We start from the raw sequence: 23,999 nt of genomic DNA, 5'->3' as shown, positions 1-23,999 counted from the left end.
GATGGCCTTGTAGGCCCCTTCCAACCCTACTATTCTATGATTCCCATAGTTCCCAGAGTCATTTGCACTGCTGGCTGGGAAGGATGGGATCTACAGTCCAACACATCTGGGGGGTACCAGTCGGGGAAGGCTGGTCTAGACATTGACTCTGGGCTTCATCACACGGAGCTTTTATCCTGCGATTAAGATTGCTCCCTCACGGAAGCTCGCAGGCTCTTCACATGACGCCGTGACCCTGCCGCACGAAATGCCCTTCGTTCAGTTCTTAAATGGATCGCATCACCCCGTTGTGTTCCGCTTCAGTTCCCTCCGGGAAAAGCGGCAAGACGAGGAGTGCGACCGAGAAAGAGAATGGAAGGCTCAGATGCGGGGAGAAGGGGGGGTGGAAGGGCGCTCGTGTACAAGGGGCCGGCACTGACCCTGCGTTTAAAAGGGAAGCAGAAAGCCCCGTTTCGAATGCAGGATTTTAGGCTCGAATTGCCACACCTAAGATGGAGGGCATCGCTTTTCCAAGCGTCCGTCACAGGTGTCGGGAGCTGCCTCCCGTCACAGGTGGAAAAGGCAGTCTACCATCACAGTTCTATTGTTTCCCCTTCTGACGTCACATCCTGCAGGAGGAAATCGCATGAATCCCTCCTCCCGGAAAGAGTTCCGGAGTGTGCGGGGCCCCGCGCGGTCGCTATGGAGACAGGCCACACGCGGCTGTCCGTGTCGCAGACCCTGGAGGCCCTTAATGCTGTTCTCAGAGGAAAGGCCGGAGATGGAGCTCGCGGCTCAGTATGGTTCAAAGAGAGCAGCGCCCGGAACTTACGTAGCCGGGACTTCCTGGCCCCCCGGGCTGCCCTGAGGGCCATGTTCGCGGGACAGGTAGGGGCGTGGCCTGCGTGGAAAGGGGCGGGGCGCTGAAAGGCCGAGGGTCGCTCTAGGGAGGAAAAACGAAGCGACCTCAGTGGCGCCCCCTTGGCGGCGTTAGGGGAGGCACATGCGGAGGGGTGGCTTGCTCGCTCAGCGCTGAGGCCGCGCTAAAGAACCTGGTTACTCCGTGCCCCATATAGAGTGACCTCTCCCAGCAGGAGCGGTGGTGTGAGCCTGTTGCTTCAAAAGTAGCGCTTACGGCAGGGCAGGGCAGACCACTTACAGCTGGGCGGCAGATCGGCAGGCCTGGGAGCCAAACATGCCCTGGGGCGTGTGCGCCCGCCTCTGCCATCAGATGGCCACCCCCCTTTCTCCTCACCACTGACTGGTGCTTTTCCAGCTTTTGCCCACATTTTTGCCCACATTTTTGCCCATTCTAGAAGGTTGAAATGCCTCTCCTAAGGCTTTGTTACTAGCAGTAGGAGCTTTAAGCTACAGTGTGCTGGTATTTTTGGCCTTTCCCCGTTTTGCCTTCCACCCCGCCCACCACTGGAATGTGGCCCCCAAGTGCTTCTCCAAAATTGAAGTTGGTCCTCAGGCTGAAAGGAGGCCCTGTAGTCCTGTCTTAAATGCTTAAAGGTTCATGGTGGCTTTTGAGGACCAGTTTTGCCAGATACATCATGGTGACGTTGAAGATATTCCTATGGAACTCAGTGGGGCACACACCAAAGCAGGGATGAGGAATGTGCGGCCCTCCAGATGTTGCTGAGCTACAACTGCCATTATCCCTCACCTTTGTCTGTTCAGCCATGGGGCTGACGAGAGTTGCAGCCAGCAATATCTGGAGGGTCACACGTTCCCTGTCCCCACTCCAAAGTGAGGGTGCCTAAGACCAGAAAGCCTTAGTTGGCGGAAGGTCTCACACCATTACACAGGTGTTCCAAAACCTTAAGCCTACAGAAATGCAGCTGTTTGAAAGGTCATTGAAGGAATGGTGCAGCAGCAATGCAGGGTGTCATGCAACAGAAATGGGGATAGGAATTCATCTGTGCTTTTCACAGAATATCTTAGAGCTTGATTGGTGGAAAGGGCAGTTAATTTCTTTCCTTCAGCACCTTGGGTGACAGGAACATGAACACTCCCAAAGCAGTTATCAAGTATTGACATGGAAAAACATTTAGTAATAGCAACTGGGCTTTAATTTGTCATCTACAGTGTCTTAGCTTTAGTAGACGAGCTGTGATTTACTGCAATGCTTGAAACTTAAGATTGCCTTTATTTCTACCATGCCATGAACTGCTCTGTACCTGCTACTGAGCAGCCAGCATCAGTAGGAAGCCAACACTACTTGTCCCTTCTGTCTTGTATTGTGATAGGTTCCCAATGGCGTTGTCGAGAGTGTGTGTTCACTTCAATGCCCAGGGCTGCCACCCATCCAGAGCTGCCAAAAGGACCCAGCCGGACTGACTGTGCAGTTGAAGAGACCTGTTGTCTTTGAGCAGATCCTGAAAGCCATTCATGTGTATGCGAAACCTCCCCAGACAGCCCATGGGCACAGCATCCTCCTCAACTGTGTGCCCCTCCATGTCTGCAAGGGCCTGAGCTCACTCAGTCTGAGTCATCTGAGAGCCATCCTGGTCACTGACCACCTGGTGGGCATGCTCCGAGCTCAAGGGTTAGTGGATGGAACAGTTTTTACTGTCAGTTGCTTTAATTCTTGGGAACTAGAAACATGTATGGTGTGTTTGCTTTGTTTATTTATTTAGTACAACGTTACAGCACAATTATCTGCCTGCTTACTTGGAATCAAATCCTGCTGTGTTCTATGGGGCTGGCTCCTAGGTAGGTATACATTGGATTCTGGCATTCATTTAGCCTCTCCACAGTTCAAGGCTGCTTACCTGTGGACATGGTGTAGACAACAAGATCATCGATTTGAGGGGCTTCTGCAAAATTCTGAGAATCTTTTCTACTTTTAAGAAAGCACCTGGTTCTTCTAACCCCCATTGTTGTGGGGGAGAAATTCAAATTGTGGGAGCAGTGTACAGGGGCTTTCAATTTGGTTGTCCATTGATTACAGAGCAGGGTTTCCTCACTTATCTAGCTTCCAGATCCTACTGCTGAGGACATTTTCCCAAAACCTGAATTCTGCAACCTGCGTACATTATTCAGATTAAGAAAATGTCCATATATTTGCTTGTTTTGCATAACAAATGCTACTTCTGCTAATCACGGGGAGCACTGAAACCCTATCTCTTGACCAGAAAAACTCCCACTTGGCCTCTTCCCTTCCTTGCCAGCTTTTGAGAATTCACCTGGCATTGGCCTGCACTTTCAACCCTATCCATCCATAAGGACTAGAAACTTGCTTTTAAAAAGGAAACCTTAATATTTTCTAGCTACTGAATTCTGCACATGATTAAATTCATGCTTTGCTACTACGGAAAATCTACAATTGTGCACTGAAAACAGTTTAATAATGTAAGACTGAAGCTGAGAATTGGAGGCCTCTGTAAAGTATTTCGATAAGGGTCTGGAGAAGCTGAGATTTTAATCTAACTAAATACCCACGCCCAAAGCTGCCTTATACCGAGCCAAATCCAACAGTGCAGTGCTGACTGGCAGCAATTCTCCGGTATCACAGTTTTCCAGGGTCTTTCTGAGTCCTGCTACTTAAAGGTCTTTTTAGCTGAAGATGCCAGTGATTGAAGACATACAAAGCATGTGCTCTATGACTGATCTATGGCCCCTCCTCTAAATCCAGCACTCAGTTCATTGGGTGATACTTGAACCTCTTGCTGTTCTCTGCGTAGAACATGGAGCATTTTGTTTCCTGTGCTCATTGTATGGCCAGTGCAGCATGTTGTTTGCCATGCAGGGTGGATGTCCATCTGGCCCCAGCTTTGGCTGATGAGGAAGTCCATCAGTTCCTGCGCCAGCTGCGAGTTGAGTGGCCTTCAGTGTTGGGAAGCTCCCGAAACCTTGAGGACGTTCTAGCCATGAAGGAAGCCCTTCGCCAGTGTCCCTATGCCACATTTGCCCAGACGGACCAGGATGGAATCGTGTGTAGACTACACTTAAAAGGGTTCCTGGAGAAGCAGCAGCAGGAGGGCCTGGAGGGCTATGACCCTAACCTAGATGTCTTTCTTGGTAAGCAGTTTATCACTGAAGTAAATTGTTTGCTTTATCCCTCAGACAAGTAGCAGTATTTCTGTATCGACCCCAAGAACAACAGTCTTGCAAAGTAGGTCACTCTGAAGGGTTTAATTTTGCAGATGGGGAAGTTCGGCTGAGAAAATGACTTGCCAAGTAGCAAGTGCATGGCTAATAGGGGATTTGAAACTAGGTTCTACACTGTTATTTATTTATATTTATTTATATTTATTTGCATTTATATACTATCTGCTAAAAAGCCATCAAGGTGGTGTACAACAATTTAAGATAATAAAAACTTAGAAAAAAAAAAACGAAGAACATTAAAGACAGTAAAAACATTCAAACACCAAAACTATGCATTTTAAAAGGTAGAGGGAGCAATCCTATGGCCACTAGGCACTATCTAGGGAGCCACTGGATTTTTCGGGTCCTGGGAACCGCGCTCCCCAGCCCCTTCCCCCTCATAGATGGTGTGGTTCTCTCTGCACCAGCTACATCTCTGTGCTTGGAAGTGGAGCGCAGAGAAGGGGAAAGGGTGGTCCCCAGGGAGGGGAGGAGACTGTGGATGCTGCATTATTCAGCTACCCATGTGCCGCATTGGCCTCCCTCACCCCCCACCCGCTCTGAAGCTCCCTGGCTAGACAGGCGAAATTGCCTTTCTAGCCAAAAATGCGGGGCAGCTGGAGCACGGAGGTGAGGATCGCCTCAGTGCTCTGGCCACCCTGCATTGGATATCCAGCCTCCGAGTTCAGAGGCTGACAATGACCTCCATAGGATTGCATCCTAAGCTGAAAAGGTGCACATTCACCCCTGATGTAACACCTGACCAGTCAGGTGTTACATCAGGGAAAGGGCTGTGGCTGGATCTGCAGAGCAGGTCAATTCCACTAGGCTGTACGTCAGCATGGAAAGCCCAAAGGAAGCAAGGGCCCCAGCGCTGCAGAAGCATGCATGGTGAACAAAGACTGGATGTCCTTCCAATAATCTCCCCCTCCGTTTCAGTAACAGAGGAGAAGCTGCACCATCTGGCTGACCTTCAGCGTGTGGCCCTGCAATGCACAGTGAGTAGACCACTGGAAGCCTCAATCGCTGGTGGATCGAAATAAATACTTTTGCATGTCCCTGAACCTTGTGTGAGCTGCTGCTGTTCTTCTTCAGGTGCCTCCGCCAGGAGGAAAATGCAGCGTTGTGCATGTGGTGAGCAATGAGGAGGCATTCCAGCAGCAGAAGGTGGACTTGCTGTGGAGGCTGGTAGCTCCGCAAGCTCTCGCAGCTTCACAGGTGAGGACTGGCTCTTCTTTTGGGGAGGAGGTACAGCACAAGGCCTGTGTAAATTTATCTATTTGTTTTATTTGTATCCACCCAATAACAAAAGCTCTCTGGGCGGATTGCGAAGCCAAAATAATTTTTAAAAACCGTAATACATAAACGAACAACAATAAAGCAGACTTCCCCATCTTGATGACCTCCAGACCATGCTGGCTGGGGATGATGGGAATTGTAGCCCAAGCCTGTAGCCCAGAAGAGCACAAGGTTGGAAACACCTGGTGTAAAGGTTTTCAAGTTACTCTGGGTTGAGACAGGAGGTCATGCTTCTCCACTCCATCAGCAATGACCTCCCTCTCTCATGTGTCCTGTCCCGCCTCTTCCATAGACTCTTCCCTGCCGCTCTTGTTAAATAGTGTAAGCTGTGGGGGCAGAGGGAGAATAATAATAACAGTGCAGCACCCCTAAAGCCCCTTGGTGCAAAGAGAGCAGAATATTAGTAATAGGAGGCCAGAGGTAACACACTGACAGAGCTGTATATATGCAGTACGCCCGTGCTCACAGTCCACGAGCACAGAAATCCCCACAGGCAGGATTCGCCATCCCGAGTGTGAACACTGAGAAAAAATCCCCCAAGTTTCTACTTCTCCTTGCTCAGGTACTTAGGAAATGTGCACATTGCCTAATGAAGCTTCACAGACCCATCCAGGGGCTGAACAAACCTTCATAGAATCATAGAATAGTAGGGTTGGAAGGGGCCTACAAGGCCATTGAGTCCAACCCCCTGCTCAATGCAGGAATCCAAGTCAGAGCATTCCTGACAGATGGCTGTCCAGCCTCGTCTTAAATGCCTCCAGTGTGGGAGAGCCCACCACCTCCCTAGGTCATTGGTTCCATTGTCGTATTGCTTTAACAGTCAGGAAACTTTTCCTGATGTTCATCCGGAATCTGGCTTCCTGTAACTTGAGCCCATCATTCCGTGTCCTGCACTCTGGGATGATTAAGAAGAGATCCTGGCCTTCCTCTCTGTGACAACCTTTCAAGTACTTGAAGAGTGCTATCATATCTCCCCTCAGTCTTCTGTTCTCCAGGCTAAACATGCCCAGTTCTTTCAGTCTGTCTTCATAGGGCTTTGTTTCCAGTCCCCTGATCTTCTTTGTTGCCCTCCTCTGAACCCTCTCCAGTTTGTCTGCATCCTTCTTCAAGTGTGGTGCCCAGAACTGGACACAGTAGTCCAGATGAGGCCTAACCAGTGCTGAGTAGAGGGGAACTAGTACTTCCCGGGATTTGGAAGCTATGCTTCTATGAATGCAGCCCAAAAAAGCATTTGCCTTTTTTGCAGCCACATCACATTGTTGGCTCATATTCAGCTTGTGATCGACAACAATTCCAAGATCCTTCTTGCTTGTAGTGTTGTTGAGCCATGTATCCCCCATCTTGAAACTGTGCATTTGGTTTCTTTTTCCTAGGTGCAGAACTTGGCATTTATCCCTATTAATTGTCATTCTGTTGTTTTCTGCCCAGTGCTCCAGTCTATCCAGATCACTTTGAATTTTGTTTCTGTCTTCCAAAGTATTAGCTATCCCGCCCAATTTTGTGTCATCCTCAGATTTGATCAGCATTCCCTGCACCTCCACCTCCAAGTCATTCATAAAAATGTTGAAGAGCACTGGGCCCAGGACTGAGCCCTGCGGTACCCCACTCGTTACCTCTCCCCAGTTTGAGAAGGTCCCACTGATAAGCACTCCTTGAATCCCATTCTGTAGCCAACTGTGGATCCACCGGATCATTGTTTCATCTAGCCCACTTTGAGCTAGTTTGCTCATCAGGATATCATGGGGCACTCTTTCGAAAGCTTTGCTGAAGTCGAGGTATATGATGTCTACAGCATTCCCACGGTCCACAAGGGAGGTTACTTGATCAAAAAATGAGATCAGATTTGTCTGGCAGGACTTGTTTTTGACAAATCTGTGTTGGCTTCGAGTAATCACTGCATTGTTTTCCAGGTGCTTCCAGAAGGATTGCTTTATCACCTGCTCCAGAATTTTCCCAGGGATTGATGTCAGACTGACTGGTCTGTAGTTCCCAGCTTCCTCCTTTGTGCCCTTTTTGAAGATAGGGACAAAATTAGCCCTCCTCCAGTCATCTGGCACATCCTCCATGATTTCTCAAAGAGAATAGACAGCAGTTCTGAGAGTTGTTCTGCCAGTTCCTTTATTACTCTAGGATGCAATTCATCTGGCCCTGGAGATCTGAACTCATTCAAAGTCATTAGGTGTTCCTTGACCATATGCCTGTCAATCTCAAGCTGTAATTCTGCCCCTTCAGCCTGTACTTCGCCTTTGCCAGCGGGGTCATTGACCCTCTTTTGGGAGAAGACTGAGCCAAAGTAGGAATTGAGCACCTCTGCCTTTTCTTTGTCATCTGTTATCATTTTGCCATCCTTATTTAATAGCTGAACCACCATTTCTTTCCACTGCCTTTTACTATGCACGTAGCTGAAGAAAAGCTTTTTTGTTGTTTTTAGCATCCCTCGCTAACCTCAGCTCGTTCTCAGCTTTAGCCTTCCTGACACCATCCCTGCAATTCTGTGCTACCTGCCTGTACTCTTCCTTTGTTACTTGGCCTTCCTTCCACTTCCTATATGTGTCTTTTTTTGTTTTCAGGTAATCCCTAAGCTTTTTGTGAAGCCACATTGGCTTCTTCTGTTGTCTTCCACTTTTTTTTCTTGTTGGAATTGTTTGTAATTGTGCCTTGAGAATTTCCTTTTTTAAAAGCTCCCACCCATCTTGGACTCCTTTTCTCGTTAGCGTCGCTTACTGATCATTGTTCTGAGTTTATGAAAATCAGCTTTCCTAAAATCCAGGGTACGCGTTTGACTACACTCGGCTTTTGCTTCCCTTAGAACCAAGAACTCAAGTACAACATGGTCGCTTTCTCCCAGAGTTCCTGTAACTGCTACTTTATCCACTAAGTCATCTCTGTTGGTTAGGATCAAGTCAAGGACAGCCGATCCTCTAGTTCCTTCCTCTACTTTCTGTAGGAGGAAGTTATCCGCCACACAAGTTGGGAATTTCCTGGAGGGGCCATGTTTTGCAGAATTAAGAGTTCAAGTTCATTCTGTTTGTTTCCCATACCCTGGCCATTAGTATATAGACATTGAAGACCATGTGCTTCATAGTCTGGCTTTTTTCTACATGTGTGTGAAGACTATTATTGGGCGCTATCAGAGCTGTTCTCTCCATTGCGGTGCATGTGCCTACGTCCATTGTCACCCCCAACATTACATCTCCCTTCCCCGTAGGATTCAGTTTAAAGCCCTCCTGATGAAGTTCTTCATGCTGTGGCCAAACACATTCTTCCCATCCTTTGTGAGGTGCAACCAGTCCCTTGCCAACAGCCCATCTTCCAGGAAGTATAGGCCGTGGTCCCAGAATCCAAATCTCTCTCGTCGGCACCACCTTCGTAGCCAGTCATTCACCGGGAGTATTTTTCGTTCCCTTTCTATCCCTCTTCTAACTACTGGAAGGATGGATGAGAAAACTATCTGGGCCCCAAAGTTCTTGAGTTTCCTTCCCAAAGCTTCAAAGTCTGATGTGATTTCTTCGTAGCTCCGCTTGGCGGTATCATTTGTTCCCACATGGATGAGAAGAAAGGGATACCTGTCAGTGGGCTTTATAAGAGCAGGCAACCTTTCAGTCATGTCTCTAATCCATCCTCCCGGGAGACAACATACCTGACGAGTCCACGGGTCTTCACGACATACTTGGGTCTCGATCCCACGCAGCAAGGAGTCTCCCACTACTACCACTCTTCTCTTCTTGTTGTTGTAGGCCTGGGTTTCATCGCCTCTGTTTGACTGACCTTCAGCCTCTTGCTCACTCTCATGTAGGTTCCCCTGTGATTCTTCCTCTGCAGGCTGTCCTCCAGTCTCATCTGCAAGTATCTGGAATTGGTTCCACAGCTCCACTGCTTCCACTGGTGCAGAGTGGCATCTAGTTCTTCTTCTCCTAACTGTCACCCTTTTCCAAGGAGTATCCTCTACTCCATTTTTCTTCTCCTCAGCATTTCCCACTTCTACCTCATCTTGCTGTTGCTCTTCAAGCTTCTGGTCTTCCCTTTGCTGCTGTAGTTCCCCCATTCTGTCCAAGAACTCTTCGTGTTCTCTTATTCCCCGGAGGGTCGACAGTCACCGCTCCAGTCCACTTACTTTTTCTTCCAGCAGCGTGATCAACTTGCACTTGTTGCAGGTGTAGGCCATGTTGTTCTCAGGCAAGAAAATAAACACTGCACACACCTTGCAGGTCACCACCACTGGAGAGTCCTGTCCTTCCATTGCCTCTTTTCCCTTTTTGTGTCTAGCTTTGTGATTGTTCTAGACAAGCCTGTGCCTGCTCCTCTACTCAGTAGAGGTTAAAAGCAGAGTCCCACTGGTGTGGAAGTGTGTGTTACAAGACAAATAAATGAAAAAAGTTAGTTAAAAAATAAAAAAAAATGTTAGGGGCATCCCCGTTGACCTCCCCTGCCGTACTCCCCTGGCCAACTCCTGTTTGCTCCCCCTGTTCACTCGCTCTGGTCGCTCGCTCTCTGGGAGCTTGCTTGCTTCTGTAGTCCCTGGAGCAGCTTGCTCTGCTCTGCTCTGCTCAGCTGGGAGGTGGGAAACAGACTGAAGCTTCCTGCCCACTCAGCTGCTGGGAGTACTCAGGCCACACACCCCTAGTTCAGTTGGAGCTCTCAGAAGCACCTGGTGAGCTCACAGCCACTTCATGGCAATTAGAAACTGGAGCTTGCATTTCCCGATTCTGTTCCCTCCTTTCACCACTCCTTTTCCTTCTCTTCCAGAGCCCCACTGTTCCTCCTCCTTTAATTCCCCCCCCCCCTTTAATCTCAGGAAACTCTTTCGCAGAAGGGTCTCAAATTTGTTGAAAAGGTAAATCTCTGCAGCGGAATAAAGCCTTCCAAAATCAGCAAATGTCTCTCTCTGCTTAATTTATTCCAAGTGTCACATTTTTTATTTCCTTAGCAAAGAGGCCTGCCCACCATCTCTGATGTCACTATAATTGCTTGTTCCTTCTGAGAAAACAGGCCAGATTAATAAAGGCCTTGGTAGAATCTCATAGTTGCAGTGCCTGTTCCTGTGACATAAATTCCTGCTCTTTCATATGTTGTCATCCTTTTGCAAAAGTGAAGGGCACTTGATGTAAAGCAAACCATATCAGGAGGTTGCTTGCTACGACTACTGCTCTGTATCTTGTTATTCCCTAGAAACACCTTGTCTGTGGGCCCGTGAAAATCACCCACGCTGCCTCTCCTATGAGTGTTCCTCAATACTTCCAGTAAGTTACCATTCTCCCCCAGCTGTTTCCCCACACAGGATCCATTTGCTAATCACAATGGAGCACTTTTCATTCTGCAAGATGCTGGGCAAGCTGGTGATAGCACACCATTGCCTGCACTTACTTCCTGAACACTGAAGATTAGCTTGTCATGAATGGCAATCACTACACTGTGACTACACTTGATATGCGACTGGTTTGTGGTGTTGTGCACGCATTCACCCCTGTCTTGGGATACATAGCTTCGTTTCTAGAGCCCTGTGTGCGCTTGGGCTCCAGTCCTCCAGGTGGAAGCACCAGCTTAGCTGAGAATGCTCTGAGAAACAGAAGGCAGGCATATCAGTGATGGTGATCAGTGAATATGAGAGAGCATGGTTGCACAGGCTGTGGGTGGGCTGTCCTTTTCCTCCTTTCATTATTAGCACTTCTATTATTCAACATTTAATTTAGCTCCAGTGGCATTGTTGGCATTATACGGAACACACAAGTTACACGGTCCCTCCTCACCTATCCCTTACAGACTGCGGCACTCCCAGATGTATGAGGCGTCAGTGCTGAAGTATGGAGACCTCTCTCAAGGTAATGTTTTGCCCTATCATTTGTTGGGTGTTGTTTCATCTCTTTTTTTGCTCTGCTTCTTTCTGAAGGCTTAGATGCTTCTTATTACTGGCAATGTTGGGGGTGCATCTTCCTGTCCGATGGCAGCTTATTTTTGTTGGCAGGAGGAGCTATATTTTGGGTTTGTTGCTCGCTTCTGTTAGATGTTCTGCCCAGCTGCTTGCAAGATGTTACTGGGAGTCTCCTTGAGCCTTTCAGTCTCTTCGTCCAGCCCGTTTGACAATGTCAAACAATGCATTTCCTCCCGGAACCTCTATGGGCCCTTAATTCACTGAAAGATACAACAGCCTCGGCTCCACCTCCATTTTGAGGTGTAAATGTGGGCCTTATAAAATCTGGCTTCTTCCTGCAGATGACACCTGGACTGAAACAGTCAATGTCTTGACATCAGCTGCCATCCGATTTGAGATACTGAGCACAGCCCATCAGAACCAGGTAAACAGAGGAGTCTTTTTAAGGTGCCCCTTGTCAGCAGTCGCTCAGAAGGAAATTTGGGCTTGATTTCAACTGCATACAATACAACCTGGAATATGGATTTTTCTATGGATAACCATTTCCTATGGATAACATTGGCTAAGGTTTATGGTTACATTAGACAAAATTGTTCATGCCAACATATCCAGCGTAAGCGGAGTGAGCTGTGTTACAATGACAATATATTTTATTCAGATGTATGCATATTTATATAATATATTCTGAATCTAGAATTTGTTAGCAGGGGATTAGATTTGAGGATTTGTGGACTGTAGCACAGTAGCACATCCAGCTCTCTATATACATCCCAACTACTAACTAACCAGAGGAGGCTGAAGCATGGGATGTAAGCCAGTCCATTTCTGGGCCCGATTCAAAGTGCTGGTATTAACATTCAAAGCCCTTAACTGCTTGGGGCCAGGTTATCTGAAGGATCGCCTCCTCCCATATGTGCCTGCCTGGACCTTAAGATCATTCTCAGAGGCCCTTCTCCGTGAGCCCCTGCCAAAGGAAGTGAGGCGGGTGGCTACTGGAAGGAGGGCTTTTTCTGCTGTGGCACCCTGGCTGTGGAATGAGCTCCCTAGTGAGGTTCACTTGGCTCCTACACTGTATTCTTTCTGGTGCCAGGTGAAGACCTTCTTATTTTCCCAGGCACTTTAGCATTTTAGCTTTCTAAACTTAGCTTTGCTGTTTTAAATCTGTATTTTAAATCCCTGCACTGCTGCTAGGTTTTATTCTGGTTGTATTGTTATACTGTGGTTTTAATGTTATATATGTTTTATATTGTTTTATTGTGTGCTGTTTGGTTTTAATTTTTGTGAACCGCCCAGAGAGCTTCGGCTATTGGGCGGCATAGAAATTAATTAATTAATTAAATAAATAAAGGAAATGGTAATTAGTATATAGCATCCGAGTCATAGCGGTTGATAATGTCTTATTCCCTCACAAGAGTGGCACAGGCCCTTTTTGTATGGGTCAGTAGGAGCACAGGCATGGGGACAGCGAACAGAGCCTGGCACCGCAACACTGGGGTGGGGTTTAATATGAAAATATTATGAAATGTAATAATAAAAATGTAATTAACATAATGTAATATAATAATATAGTATAAGAAGAGTGAATGATCTAGAATGAGTTGGAAGACTGAAACTGTCTGCTTTTGGGTAGCGGTGGCTTTAGCAGCTACTGCAGGCCTCTGGATGTGACGGGCAGTGAAGAAAGAACAGTTACAAATGCATGAATAAAACTAGCCTTCTGTAGGCTGACTATCAGAGTACCTCTTCCATGAGTGAGTCTGAGGAGAGGAGCACCTCTTCCACAAGGAGCCCCTAGGTCTTCTGCAGTGGGGAGGCCAGGATCTTCTTGAGAGCAGAGCTAGATCAGACATCCTCTGCCTGATTCTTTCCCAGGGGAGTTGATTTTTTTGCCCCCTCAGGTTGTCTTGGACATGGAGGAGACCAGCATCTCTACTAAGGGGACCAAAAGTGGAGCCTTTGTGATGTACAACTGTGCTCGCCTTGCCACACTCTTTGAAACATACCAGCGGGCAGTAGAACAAGGTGAGTGCTGTTTCCCCTCCATGAAGGCCATGCCGCATTGCCTCTGACTTGGTGAGTTGATTAGTGATTGGGCTTTTTCTGAATGAGGCTCTGAACTCTGCCCAGGCAAACTGGAGTAGCACTTAGATTGTCTGATCCAGGAGGCAAAGAAACAACGTTCTTGTTTGTGGAGCTGAACTAGTATGGAGAGAGCAAGGGATACATAGTGGGGTTTGGGGAGAGGAGCAATATGTGGGTGTTTCATGTTTGTGGGGAAGGTCCCCGTGGGTCCTGGTAGGCTCAGTCATGGGATGGAGCGGCCAAATCTTATAGCTCTCAAACCAGCCCATCCCCCAGTTGTCACATAGGATAATCTTTGCTTGCCTGAGGCATTAAACTTCTGCCGTATGCAGAATCCTGACATTCTCATTTGGGGCCTCGTGATGATGGAGGTGAGTTTTGAAAGATGCATACGGTGTCTCCCAAAGATTCAGAAACAAGAAGGGGTGTGAGTGGTGGTTCCAGTGGCTGAGGGTGGCATACTTACGCACCGCATGCCCTTCTCTATGGTCCCCAGACCCTTTTTCCTATTGCACATATATTGTTCCTCTCCAAAAACACAGTGCATCTCCCCCATCCGCTTTCTGCCTTAGAACTCCTAAAACTGCCCAAAAAACAAAATAAATAATATGCCTCAACTTCAGCAAAGCTTTCGACAAAGTGCCCCATGATATCCTGATGAGCAAACTAGCTCAAAGTGGGCTAGATGAAACAACGATCCGGTGGATCCACAGTTGATTACAGAATTGGACTCAAAGAGTGCTTATCAATGGGATCATCTGAAACTGGGGAGAGGTAACTAGTGGGGTACCGCAGGGCTCAGTCCTGGGCCCAGTGCTCTTCAACATTTTTCTTAATGACTTGGAGGAGGAGGTGCAGGGAATGCTGATCAAATCTGCAGATGACACAAAATTGGGCGGGATAGCTAATACCGTGGAAGACAGAAAATTCAAAGTGATCTGGATAGACTGGAGCACTGGGCAGAAAACAACAGAATGACATTTAATAGGGATAAATGCCAAGTTCTGCACCTAGGAAAAAGAAACCAAATGCACAGTTACAAGCTGGGGGATACGTGGCTCAGCACCACTACAAGTGAGAAGGATCTTGGAATTGTTGTATATTACAAGCTAAATATGAGCCAACAATGTGATGTGGCTGCAAAAAAGGCCAATGCTCTTTTGGGCTGCATTCATAGAAGCATAGCTTCCAAATCCCGGGAAGTACTAGTTCCCGTCTACTCAGCACTGGTTAGGCCTCATCTGGAGTACTGTGTCCAGTTCTGGGCACCACACTTGAAGAAGGATGCAGACAAACTGGAGAGGGTTCAGAGGAGGGCAACAAAGATGATCAAGGGACTGGAAACAAAGCCCTATGAAGAGAGACTGAAAGAACTGGGCATGTTTAGCCTCGAGAAGAGGAGACTGAGGGGAGATAGGATAGCGCTCTTCAAGTACTTGAAAGGTTGTCACAGAGGGGAAGGCCAGGATCTCTTCTTGATCATCCCAGAATGCAGGACACGGAATAATGGGCTGAAGTGACAGGAAGCCAGATTCTGGCTGAACATCAGGAAAAACTTCCTGATTGTTAGAGCAAGACGACAATGGAACCAATTACCTAGTGGGCTCTCCCACAGTGGAGGCATTCAAGTTGAGGCTGGACAGCCATCTGTCGGGGATGCTCTGACTTGGCCGGGGGTTGGACTCGATGGTCTTATAGGCCCCCTCCAACCCTACTATTCTATGATCATTTTTCAGTTAGGATAAATTTTTAAAATTGAGCAAATTTAGGAACGTTGGTTTAATTTGCTTAGTTCTTTAGATTGCCAGATTTGGAGATTTCTGGTGCAGAAAACCTGACTCCCGGTGTAGCCAGCACTGCATCACACAACAGACTTTTGTGTAAGATGTTCCTGCGTGTGTTGGCCAGTTTTGCCTCCAATGCTGAACAGTCCCCCTGTGCTCCTGTGGTAACGAATCCCTGTCCTCCAATTCCAGGTCTGTACCCAGCCTTTCCCGTACCATCAGAGCTGAACTACCTCTCTCTAAGGGAAGAGGTGAGCAAAGGAGTACAAAGACCCAGGTCTGGAGGGCTACCCCTATAGGATCAACTGGAGTATCAGATGTGTTGGAAATGGAAAGTTCATTTTGCTAGCAGGGCCATGATATGGCATAGTTTAGAAGGCATGGAAGGGACTAAAGGGTTGTTTCACCCAACTCCATAATACAAGATAGGTCCTGGACAGTTCACTGGCACAGATCAGTGTGTGCAATCCAGACCACCATGTACCACAGAGAGCTTCCACACCTCAGATAAGTCCTTGCAGGGTGGTTGGTTCTTGTACTGGGAATCCCCTTGCTTGCTCACCTCCCTGCTGATTAATCCTCTGTGTGGGAAAGAAGGTTGGTCTACTGCACAGGTGAGTGGCCTGCAGGCTCTATGCGCCCCAGGGAGCCCCGCTCACTGTTCCCTGCTGCCCAGCTGATCAGCGATCAGGTGGGTGACAGGGAAGAGATCACTTTTCCTGCGCTGCTGTTTGCTGTCCCCAGTCTGCTGTCTTCACTGGAATCATTGGGGGTGGGGGTAGAGGTTTTAACGTAACCCCTCTCCAGCCATCCCGAAGCAGCCAAGCTATTAGCAGCAGGGAAACGATGATCTTCATCGAGACCACGGGAGAGAGGCTTTAACCCAAGGGTGCGGAATCCCTTTTTGGCTCAAAGGCCAAGTTCCATTTCGGAATAGCTCTCAGGGGCTGCCTCCCGGTGGTGGATGGGATCGAAGCCCCCCCCCAGCATATTCTAGCGTAAAGCTCTTACTGCCAGCAACTAAACCTTACGAGAGGCATTTTCAGCCTTTCCAAATGGGGGGAAAATGCACAACAGCCGGGAAACCACCAAACAATTGGTGGTTGGGGGAAGGGGGGGTGAGGCCAGGGGCATGGCCCTCTGGGGAAACCTGGCGGCCCAGATGGGAACCACAGGTGGGCTGGGATTGGCTCCTGGCCCCAAGGCCCTGCACCCCTGGTTTAACTAATGCAGCAAAAATCGCTGTTTCCATGCGAGCAGTGGTCCTCATCAGGATAGACTCTGCTGGGACTCACACAGGTTTCTGCTTGTTCCCCAGGGTGAATGGCTCTTGTTGTTCAATAGCATCCTGCCATTCCAGGAGGTCCTGAGCCAAGGGATGCAGCTCCCCATCGCCAGTGGTGGGCTCAGGATCACAGCTGGCACTGAGATGGTGAGCTGAGCTTTCAGACATGGCAGGGCAAGACTACTGCGCCGCCTTTTCCTTCCCTCCTGCAGTTTGGCTTCCCTGTGTATGTGTGCATGCACCTCTCCGGCATGCTGTGGGATGTAGCTGCCTCTTTTCCCCACTCCTGGCAATTGCATTTCATTTGCAGGGCAGTGGACCAGCGGGTGCTATGCTTTGGAAGATGAGACATATTGTTGCAGTGTCTCCAGGTCATAATAGGACTGGCCATCCTGAAGCTCAGTCTGCAAAAGTTCATAGTAATTCTGAATATAACTGCAGGCAGGAGATGCCACCTCAGATCTGATATGTCGCAGCCTGACCACTAATGGGATAGTAAGAACATATTCTACATACTAACCTAATGGGCATTTCAGTAGTTCAGACCAGCCACTTGCCAAATGTCTCTGCTAAAGAGTTCTACTCTGATATCCTGTAGAACAGGGGTAGGCAATGTGGTGCCCTCCAGATGTTTTGGGCTTCAACTCCCATCAGCACCAACCAGCATAGTCAATGATAAGGGATCATGGGAGTTGTAGTCCAGAACATCTGGAGGAGACCAAGTTGCTTACCTCTGTTCTACAGGATATAGAAGAACCCTGTGGAGCCCCTACAATTAAGCTAGGCACAGTTCTTGCATGTTCTAGCTCCAAGTAGGGGAGATACTTCTGCACCATCATAGCCTCCCCAGAAACTGTCCTGCTTAGGGTACTGGCTAAATTGGCAAGGATGGGTTGCTCTGCAAAGTGCACCCAGGTATAAGCCTACCATTCTAAGTTCATCTAAAATCTGTGAACAAAGTGTGTTTATAGTGGAATGGGGGCCCCTCAGGAAACACGCCATGGGCAGGGCCCACAGGGGAGTGGTACAGCCCACGCTTTGCATGTAAATGGCCCCAGGTTCAACCCTTGGCATCTTCAGGTACAAGGACCTTGGACAGCAGGACTTGGGGAGACCCCTGCACGAGATCCTGTACCATTGCTGCCAGTTGAAGTAGAAAGCCCTGAGAGTCCGACTTGGTATAAAGCAGCATCCAGTTTGCTGATTTTAGTTGCATTGCTTCCCCCTTTTGAAGAACGGATGAACATGAAATTGCTTTGCTTTCTGTTTTAGATTTGCAGGTTCCTGATCCGACTGAGCATGGATTTTAGTTCCTACTACAACCGAGTGCACATTCTGGGGGTAAGTGTACAGTGGCTGAGCTATACAGGGGTATGCAGTATATCTAGTGAGTTGTAAGTCCACATTGCATCAGCTTAGGCTCTCTGATCATGATGAATATAGATTCAAAAAGGTAGATTTACTATGAGTCAGTTAAACCTGGAAAAGGCCTAAGTTCAACTGAATTTGAATTCTTAAATCTGGATTCAGTCCACCTGTTTGTGGAGCACACAAGCTAGATACTGTGACACAGATTTCAATCATCAATTCATTCTCCATGGTAAAGGCAGCATTGTACCCAGTGAAAATAGAAACCTCAATCCTATATTATATGCTCCATAGGTATGGCGTTTTCTTCAAGGCCTGTGGGGAAGGGGAAGGTAGTTCAGGGTCAGAAGGCTCACAGGCACTTCTGTTCCCATCCCTTACAATGATTCATTGCAGCTTTGCAAACGAGACGCTTCTTTTTAAGGAGATGCTAAGATTTCAAGAATTTGACTAAGGCTAAAGGATCAACCTTCCAAGCCTGATTCCACAGCTGTCAGCAGTTGGGTAGCCTTTTCCTTGGATGATAAACACCAGTTTGATAGCCCATAGAGTGTTGCTGAGATCACGGTCACTGCTGCCCACAGCATAGAAAGCTCTTCTCCTGCTGCATATCCGCCAGGTTATCCTCTGCCATCAGTTCTAAACAGTGGCTTGGATCCAGGCACTTTTCTGCCCGCAGGAGCATTACTGAAGCAAAGTTCTGCTCAGAGTGTTTCTGCTTGTGGAAAGGAGAGGGAGGCTATTTTGGCCAATTTCCCCCTGCTTTTGCAACTTCCAAGTGCCACCTCCCCCCCACTGTTTCATTCCCCCCCCCCCCGACCCTTTGCAGCAGATTTTCTGGGGAGGGGAGACTGCAGGAGGAAGAGGAAAATAGAGATTGCCTCCCCTGCCCCATTTCATCAGCAGAAATGCTCTGCTGGATTGGAAGCCTTCCACAGGTGGGAGGAGTCCTTTTGTTCGCAGAAGGACAACCGTGGGTCTGTGTGGTAAAATGGACCATATCCAAGGCCAGCCATGGGGAGGCAGGCAGGCAGGCAACGGGAAACTTGCCAGGACTAAGGGGAAGACCCAACCCCCTCCTCCAGCACCCTGAGAATTAGAAAGCTACACCTGCTGCTGCCGCCGGGACACTGCGACCATCATCTTTGCCCCACACAGGAGCCACGCCCCCATTTATTCAGCCAGATGTTTGCCCGGTTGCAGCTGATGAGAGCAGCGCGAGAAGTGTTCCACTGTGCCCTGGCCACCCTCCACCTGCCTCCTCTTAGCCAGATCTGAGCAAGCCAGTCTTGTGCCTGCTGTGGCACTCATAGACGAGCCATGTCAGCTGTCCTGATGGCCAGCTCTGTCGTGAAGAAGAGCGGACAGCACAGTCACACCATCGAGAATGGGGAGAGACTTGTACTGTTCCTGTTTGTCATCCAGCAGAGCATAACCTTTCAGGACAGGGTTGATGTTTTGGACTTGAAGTGAACTGCCCTAGTTGATGCTGGAAAGAAGACCCAAGCAGAGAGCAGATAGATTCCTGGTGGTGACGGGCCTGTTGAGATTCTTTGGAACTAAAATTGTGAAATTCCAGCTGGGAATATAAACAATAACAAAGTGTACTGGGGGAGCGGGCAAGTTCAGTACTCTGGGAATTGCATTGCTCTTGTCCTTCCCATTTGCTCACCGTAAGTGTAAGGCATGGGAAAAGGAGGGTAATTGAGCAAGCCAAAAGAAAGCACAGCTGATGGATGTAAATGGTGGCTCACTGGTTGTTTTTATTCTGTTCTGAAATGGCTGACACCATCTAGGCCATATTCCTACCCTCTTACAGAGAATTTTTGGCACCATCAGTGGAAACAAGAGTTTGTAAATAAACTAAGACACACATATGTACAGAAATATATGACTGCAGTTTGAGGAGAAGAGAATACAGTGCGTGTAGCAGGGCAATCTTGTTATCTGTGTCGATTGCATAGACTGAATATCACAAGGTGGGCAGAGGCTCAAGGTTATGCTGTCTGTTTGCTGCTAGGACAGGGAAAGAAGGTTGGGAAATCACCAGCATACCCAAGCTGTTCAGCATCTGCTGTCATCAGCCAATAGGCACTGAGATACTACTACAGGGAGAAGGGGGGCAAACCAGTATAAGTGGTGTGTGTGTGTCTGTGCGTGTGTAAAAATCCACTTCCTTTTGCCCTGCTGTGCCTGTTGGGTGCTGTTGGCACAGCAGCCACAGCAGGAAGTCGCATTCTCTGGGGACTGTGGGTGCATCCAGCAGGGCTTCCTGTGAGCCAGACTGCAAGGTGGCAGTTCCAAGTCTTTCATCTGGCCGCAGTTCCCCTCGTTACTGCAGCTGTTTCATCAGGAGGCAAATGAGCTGCTGGCGTTGCACCCAGTATTGGCGGCTCTGATGAGGGGGCAGCTCAAAGAATGAGAAAGTGAAATTGCTGCTGAAGTTGAGATTGGTGATGTCGGGCACCGGGGGCAGCGTCATCTCCTGCCACTTATGCTGGAGGCGACTGGGCAGGACGGCTCTGCTCCGGACCTTCTGCTTGGCCTTGCCTTGGAGCAGCCTGACCATCCTCCTCTGCTCCTCTTCCACCACTGGGGCCTTCTCTCCAAGTTCTGGGAAGAAGCTGCAGGAGCCTGGAGTGCCTGCTGCTGAGAAAGGGACACTGTGCGAGAAGGACCCCAGAGGCTTGAAAAAGGCATGGAAGGAGGTCTCGGATTGAGAGGGCCCAGTCCAGGGCATCATGTCATGATTGCTCAAAGGGACCGCTTTGGCACGGGAGGAGGAGCAGGCTGGGAGACCTGGCAGCTGCTGGCCTGGTGTTGCTGAGGCGGGAGAAAGGGGAGCAGAGCAAGTGTTAGCGAAGGCACGTGGCAGGACCAGAGCAACTCAGCACAAGCCTTGGGCTCAAGCACAGCCAAGAGGGTAAGGGGCTCCCTTGGGGATATCTGGGGAAGGGTAGACTGATGTGAGAGAAGCCCACTGGTTGTGAGGGACACAGGTGCTATCTTTCTGCTCACTCAGGCCCTTCTGCCCATGTAGACAGCCAGTGTGCTCTTGAGACACCAGTGACAGAATGTCAGTCTCAAAGTTGAGCAGCACTAGAAGCTGTTGCCTTCCCCCCTGCAGAGGCACAACCGCCTCCCAAATGCCAGCAAAGGAGCTTTAGCCCACTCCCCAAATTCCTTAAAAAATATATTGGGGGGGGGGGAGTCCCACGCCTGCTTTAGCCTGAGGCTGGTTTCTCTGTAATGCCACCAGTAGAGGGGATGGGGTCAGAGAGCAGAGCCTCACCAGAGTCTTTGTCTCCTCCTTTGGGAATCTGTGGGAGAGCTGTCCTGTGTTGCCTTGGGATTAGTGGAGTCTTGGGAGCCACTTTATTCTGGTGCTTGTTTGCCACTGCTACCTGGGCATGCAAAAAAGAAGGAAGAAAGAACAGGAGGTAAGTTGTGTGTGTGGAGTGTAGCTCAAGAAAGCAGTAGGGACTGCAAATCGGTGCAAGATGGGTTGTGACTCTTGAGCTATGATGTGTGCACACGCTAGTCTTTTTCAACTCTGCTGTGCAGCACACTGCAGCCCCATAGCTACTGAGCACCCTGGAAGATGCATAAAGGACTGCCCTACCTACAGACCCCAGACTCCCTTGCTTACTGATGGGTAACTCTAGTTTTAATGTATACTAGCAGCAATGTTTGTACTACTTCCCATTCTGAATAGAATGCAAGCAAACCAGGTGAAAACAACGTCTGGAAAAAGCATGCCTTTAGGAGAGCGGGGCAGGAGTCATTAGGAGAGCTGCTGGAGGATACAGACAGAACCGTATTACAGCATGTATAATACGGTTCTGTCTGTATCCTCCAGCAGCTCTCCTAATGGAACTCAAGTGGAAACGGGGCTTCTCATATGATCCTGCAAATGCATCTCAGCCTCAGCCAACATGCTCCTTGCTCAGCCTTTGCAGTGGCCAGTCCTCTCCTCCCATCTGCCCCTGAAACCAGTAAGCCAAACTGCTCCCGCAGCATAGAGGCATCCAGAAGCAGCTCCAGATAGTTTCTTCCTCCTGCTCAGACTGTGAGCATCATGCATATCCCAGTTACCTTGCTCTAGGGTAGGAATGAACAATTGGCAAGTAGAGGCCTGGAGCCAGGTCTCCACAGTTTACAGACCAGTAACCCAGCTGTACTGTGGAAGATAGTATTTGAGAGCAGCCTGGTTCAATTTGCTATCCTGAATGTCGAGTGATTTTGACATTTCGTTGCATCCTGCCACCCTAGACCTACTCATCGTCATCATCTCTCCACCAGTAAGCACCAGGCCCTCTAGGGCTTTCCATACCTTCTCCAGCCAGCCTGTGCGCTTGCCTCTGGCAGGCTTGTCTTTGATCTGCGCAGGGCCCTGGCATTTCCTAAGGGCCGGTGTCACGCTCATCCTCATGGCACAGCCTTGGTGGGTGGTGACACTTGCTGTGGGCAGGGCTGAGCCTCGGACTGCAGCACTGGCCACTGAAGGGAGCATGCCCATGGCTTCCAAGGGCACCATCTGCTCGGGTTCTTCTGGTGCGACTCGCCTCTGCCTGGCTTTGGGGGCGAAGCGTGGCTGGAGTGGCATCTTTGAGCTGACCTAGTTGTCGCATCCCAGGTTAGGTGGCGGCGACTACAAGGTGCTGAACGCAGTGCCTGGAGAGGCCCAGCCCAGGTGGCATTGTTCTCAGACAAGAGCCCAAGCCTTGCTACTCGGGGGCCTCTGCCAGCGCCACCAGGTGCATCCCACAGGCTGTGGGGCGCGGGCTGATGTCGTTCTGGTTCACTGTGAGTTCAGCAGCTTGAACAGACCAAAGCCCATTGGGAACCATCAGCACATGATCGGAGCACCCACGTGCTGAAGCGCCACACAAAGGGGCCTTGGCGCGGCCTCCCGGTTGCTGGAATTTGGGCCATGAAATATGCATGCAGCTGCTGGGGAGCCAGTAACCCCAGCCGGAGCTCACGTGCTGAATTATTGAGTAGCAGGCCAGGCGCTTGCTCTGCAGCCCAGCACATCCGACTCCCTGAAGAGGTGCCCCAGACCTAAGCTAGCGTAGCTAGTGCCATACCTGCGAGAGTGGAGGCGTGAAAGACCCCGACTCAGGCAGACTTGCGGCTTGAAGGGAGGAAGCATCTGTATGGGAGAGCAAGCGGCACTCACAGCTATGGGAAACCTTGGCAGGCAAACAAAGGACTACATGGCCCATGTACCCAAATGTCCCCTGTGGTGCTTGCGGGGAGAGGAAGTGAACCAGTTTCCTTATGGCCCCTCCAGGGTGTTCCTTTTGCATCCCACTGCCCGGCCTGATCATGGCTCATGGGATTGATTGTCCATCCCATTACTAGGCTTGCTGGCTATGTGCTACCGCCAGTACCAGAGGCAGTATGCCTATGTCCACCAGTTGCTGGGGAACATGGGTGGGAGGGGGCCGTTGTACTCATGTCCTGGTTGTGGTTTCCTGGTTGACAGCTGGTTGGCCACTGTATGAACAGAACGCTGGACTAGATGGCCGCTTGGTCTCATCCAGCAGGGCTCATTTTATGTTCTTATCCCAGTCCGGCTTTATGAATCAAGGAAGGTGCTTCTTCCAAAACAGTTTCCATCCGGCTAGTTTAAGAAGCTGCCGGTCAGTGGATGCACATGTAGGCAGAAGATGCATTAAGCTAACCAGCACCTGACACTCAAGTGATTAGGTAAATAATAGTAACAGCTATTCTGAGTCTGTAGGCAGGACTCCCTCATGCAGCAGCAGGAGGAAACCCTTCTCTGCCACAGGAGGTGGGATCTATGGGCTCAGGCCACAGCTGGCAACATATGACCAGCTATTCCCCAAATCTGTGTGAAAGGGTTCCACCTGACCCTCATCTTCAACCCTGGCCTGGAGGAATGAGCCCGTGGGGCTGGAAGGCAAACAGAATCAACATTCCATAGGGCAGCCTTCCCCAACCTGGTCCCCTCCAGATGTGTTGGACTACAAGTCCCATAATCCCACAGCTCAGGATTCTGTTTTCCAGACCAGTCAGATCCGTGCTTCCCAAATGTGGGTGTGCCAGATTACAAAAATGTATTACTGATGCTTATACGGGAGGATAACAAGGACCATTTGGACACCATAACTCAGCCTTCCCCAATCTGGGGCCCTTCAAATGTTTTAGACTACAACTCCCAGCATTCCTGACCACTGGGCATGCAGGGAGGTGTAGCCCAACACATCTG

The 23,999-nt window shown here is 49.2% G+C and overlaps 2 protein-coding genes across 3 annotated transcripts in view; one reads left to right on the top strand and one right to left on the bottom strand.

Annotated features, from left to right (window-relative positions):
• Positions 1-239: 239 nt before the first annotated feature.
• DALRD3 (DALR anticodon binding domain containing 3) overlaps positions 240-23,999 on the top strand; it is a 25,477-nt gene continuing 1,717 nt past the window's right edge. Inside the window, exons 1-13 of one of the 2 annotated variants that reach the window (XM_084840631.1) lie at positions 240-867; positions 2,232-2,530; positions 3,734-4,005; positions 5,014-5,072; positions 5,170-5,292; positions 10,543-10,613; positions 11,134-11,192; positions 11,584-11,666; positions 13,141-13,264; positions 15,301-15,359; positions 16,427-16,540; positions 17,666-17,734; positions 18,920-19,702. In XM_084840631.1, the coding sequence (XP_084696757.1) occupies positions 352-867; positions 2,232-2,530; positions 3,734-4,005; positions 5,014-5,072; positions 5,170-5,292; positions 10,543-10,613; positions 11,134-11,192; positions 11,584-11,666; positions 13,141-13,264; positions 15,301-15,359; positions 16,427-16,540; positions 17,666-17,734; positions 18,920-19,039 (1,968 nt within the window). In that variant the 5' untranslated portion in view covers positions 240-351 and the 3' untranslated portion in view covers positions 19,040-19,702. Of the gene's footprint in view, positions 868-2,231; positions 2,531-3,733; positions 4,006-5,013; positions 5,073-5,169; positions 5,293-10,542; positions 10,614-11,133; positions 11,193-11,583; positions 11,667-13,140; positions 13,265-15,300; positions 15,360-16,426; positions 16,541-17,665; positions 17,735-18,919; positions 19,703-23,999 lie in introns of those variants that run through there. The other variant, XM_084840630.1, reaches the window with a different exon arrangement.
• LOC146355081 (uncharacterized) lies at positions 20,094-22,397 on the bottom strand. The gene is made up of 3 exons (XM_084840646.1): positions 22,095-22,397; positions 21,054-21,165; positions 20,094-20,584 (listed from the first exon to the last, which is right to left on the bottom strand). Exons 1-3 carry the CDS (start codon positions 22,365-22,367, stop codon positions 20,094-20,096), a joined length of 876 nt encoding a protein of 291 aa, XP_084696772.1. The 5' UTR covers positions 22,368-22,397.

This window comes from Heloderma suspectum, chromosome 2 (assembly GCF_057233095.1).
Source record: "Heloderma suspectum isolate Gila_16-S chromosome 2, 16-S_ref, whole genome shotgun sequence".
Taxonomy (NCBI): Eukaryota; Metazoa; Chordata; class Lepidosauria; order Squamata; family Helodermatidae; genus Heloderma; species Heloderma suspectum.
The sequence above is the reverse complement of the archived record's forward strand: the minus strand, read 5'-3'. Positions and strand labels throughout refer to the sequence as shown.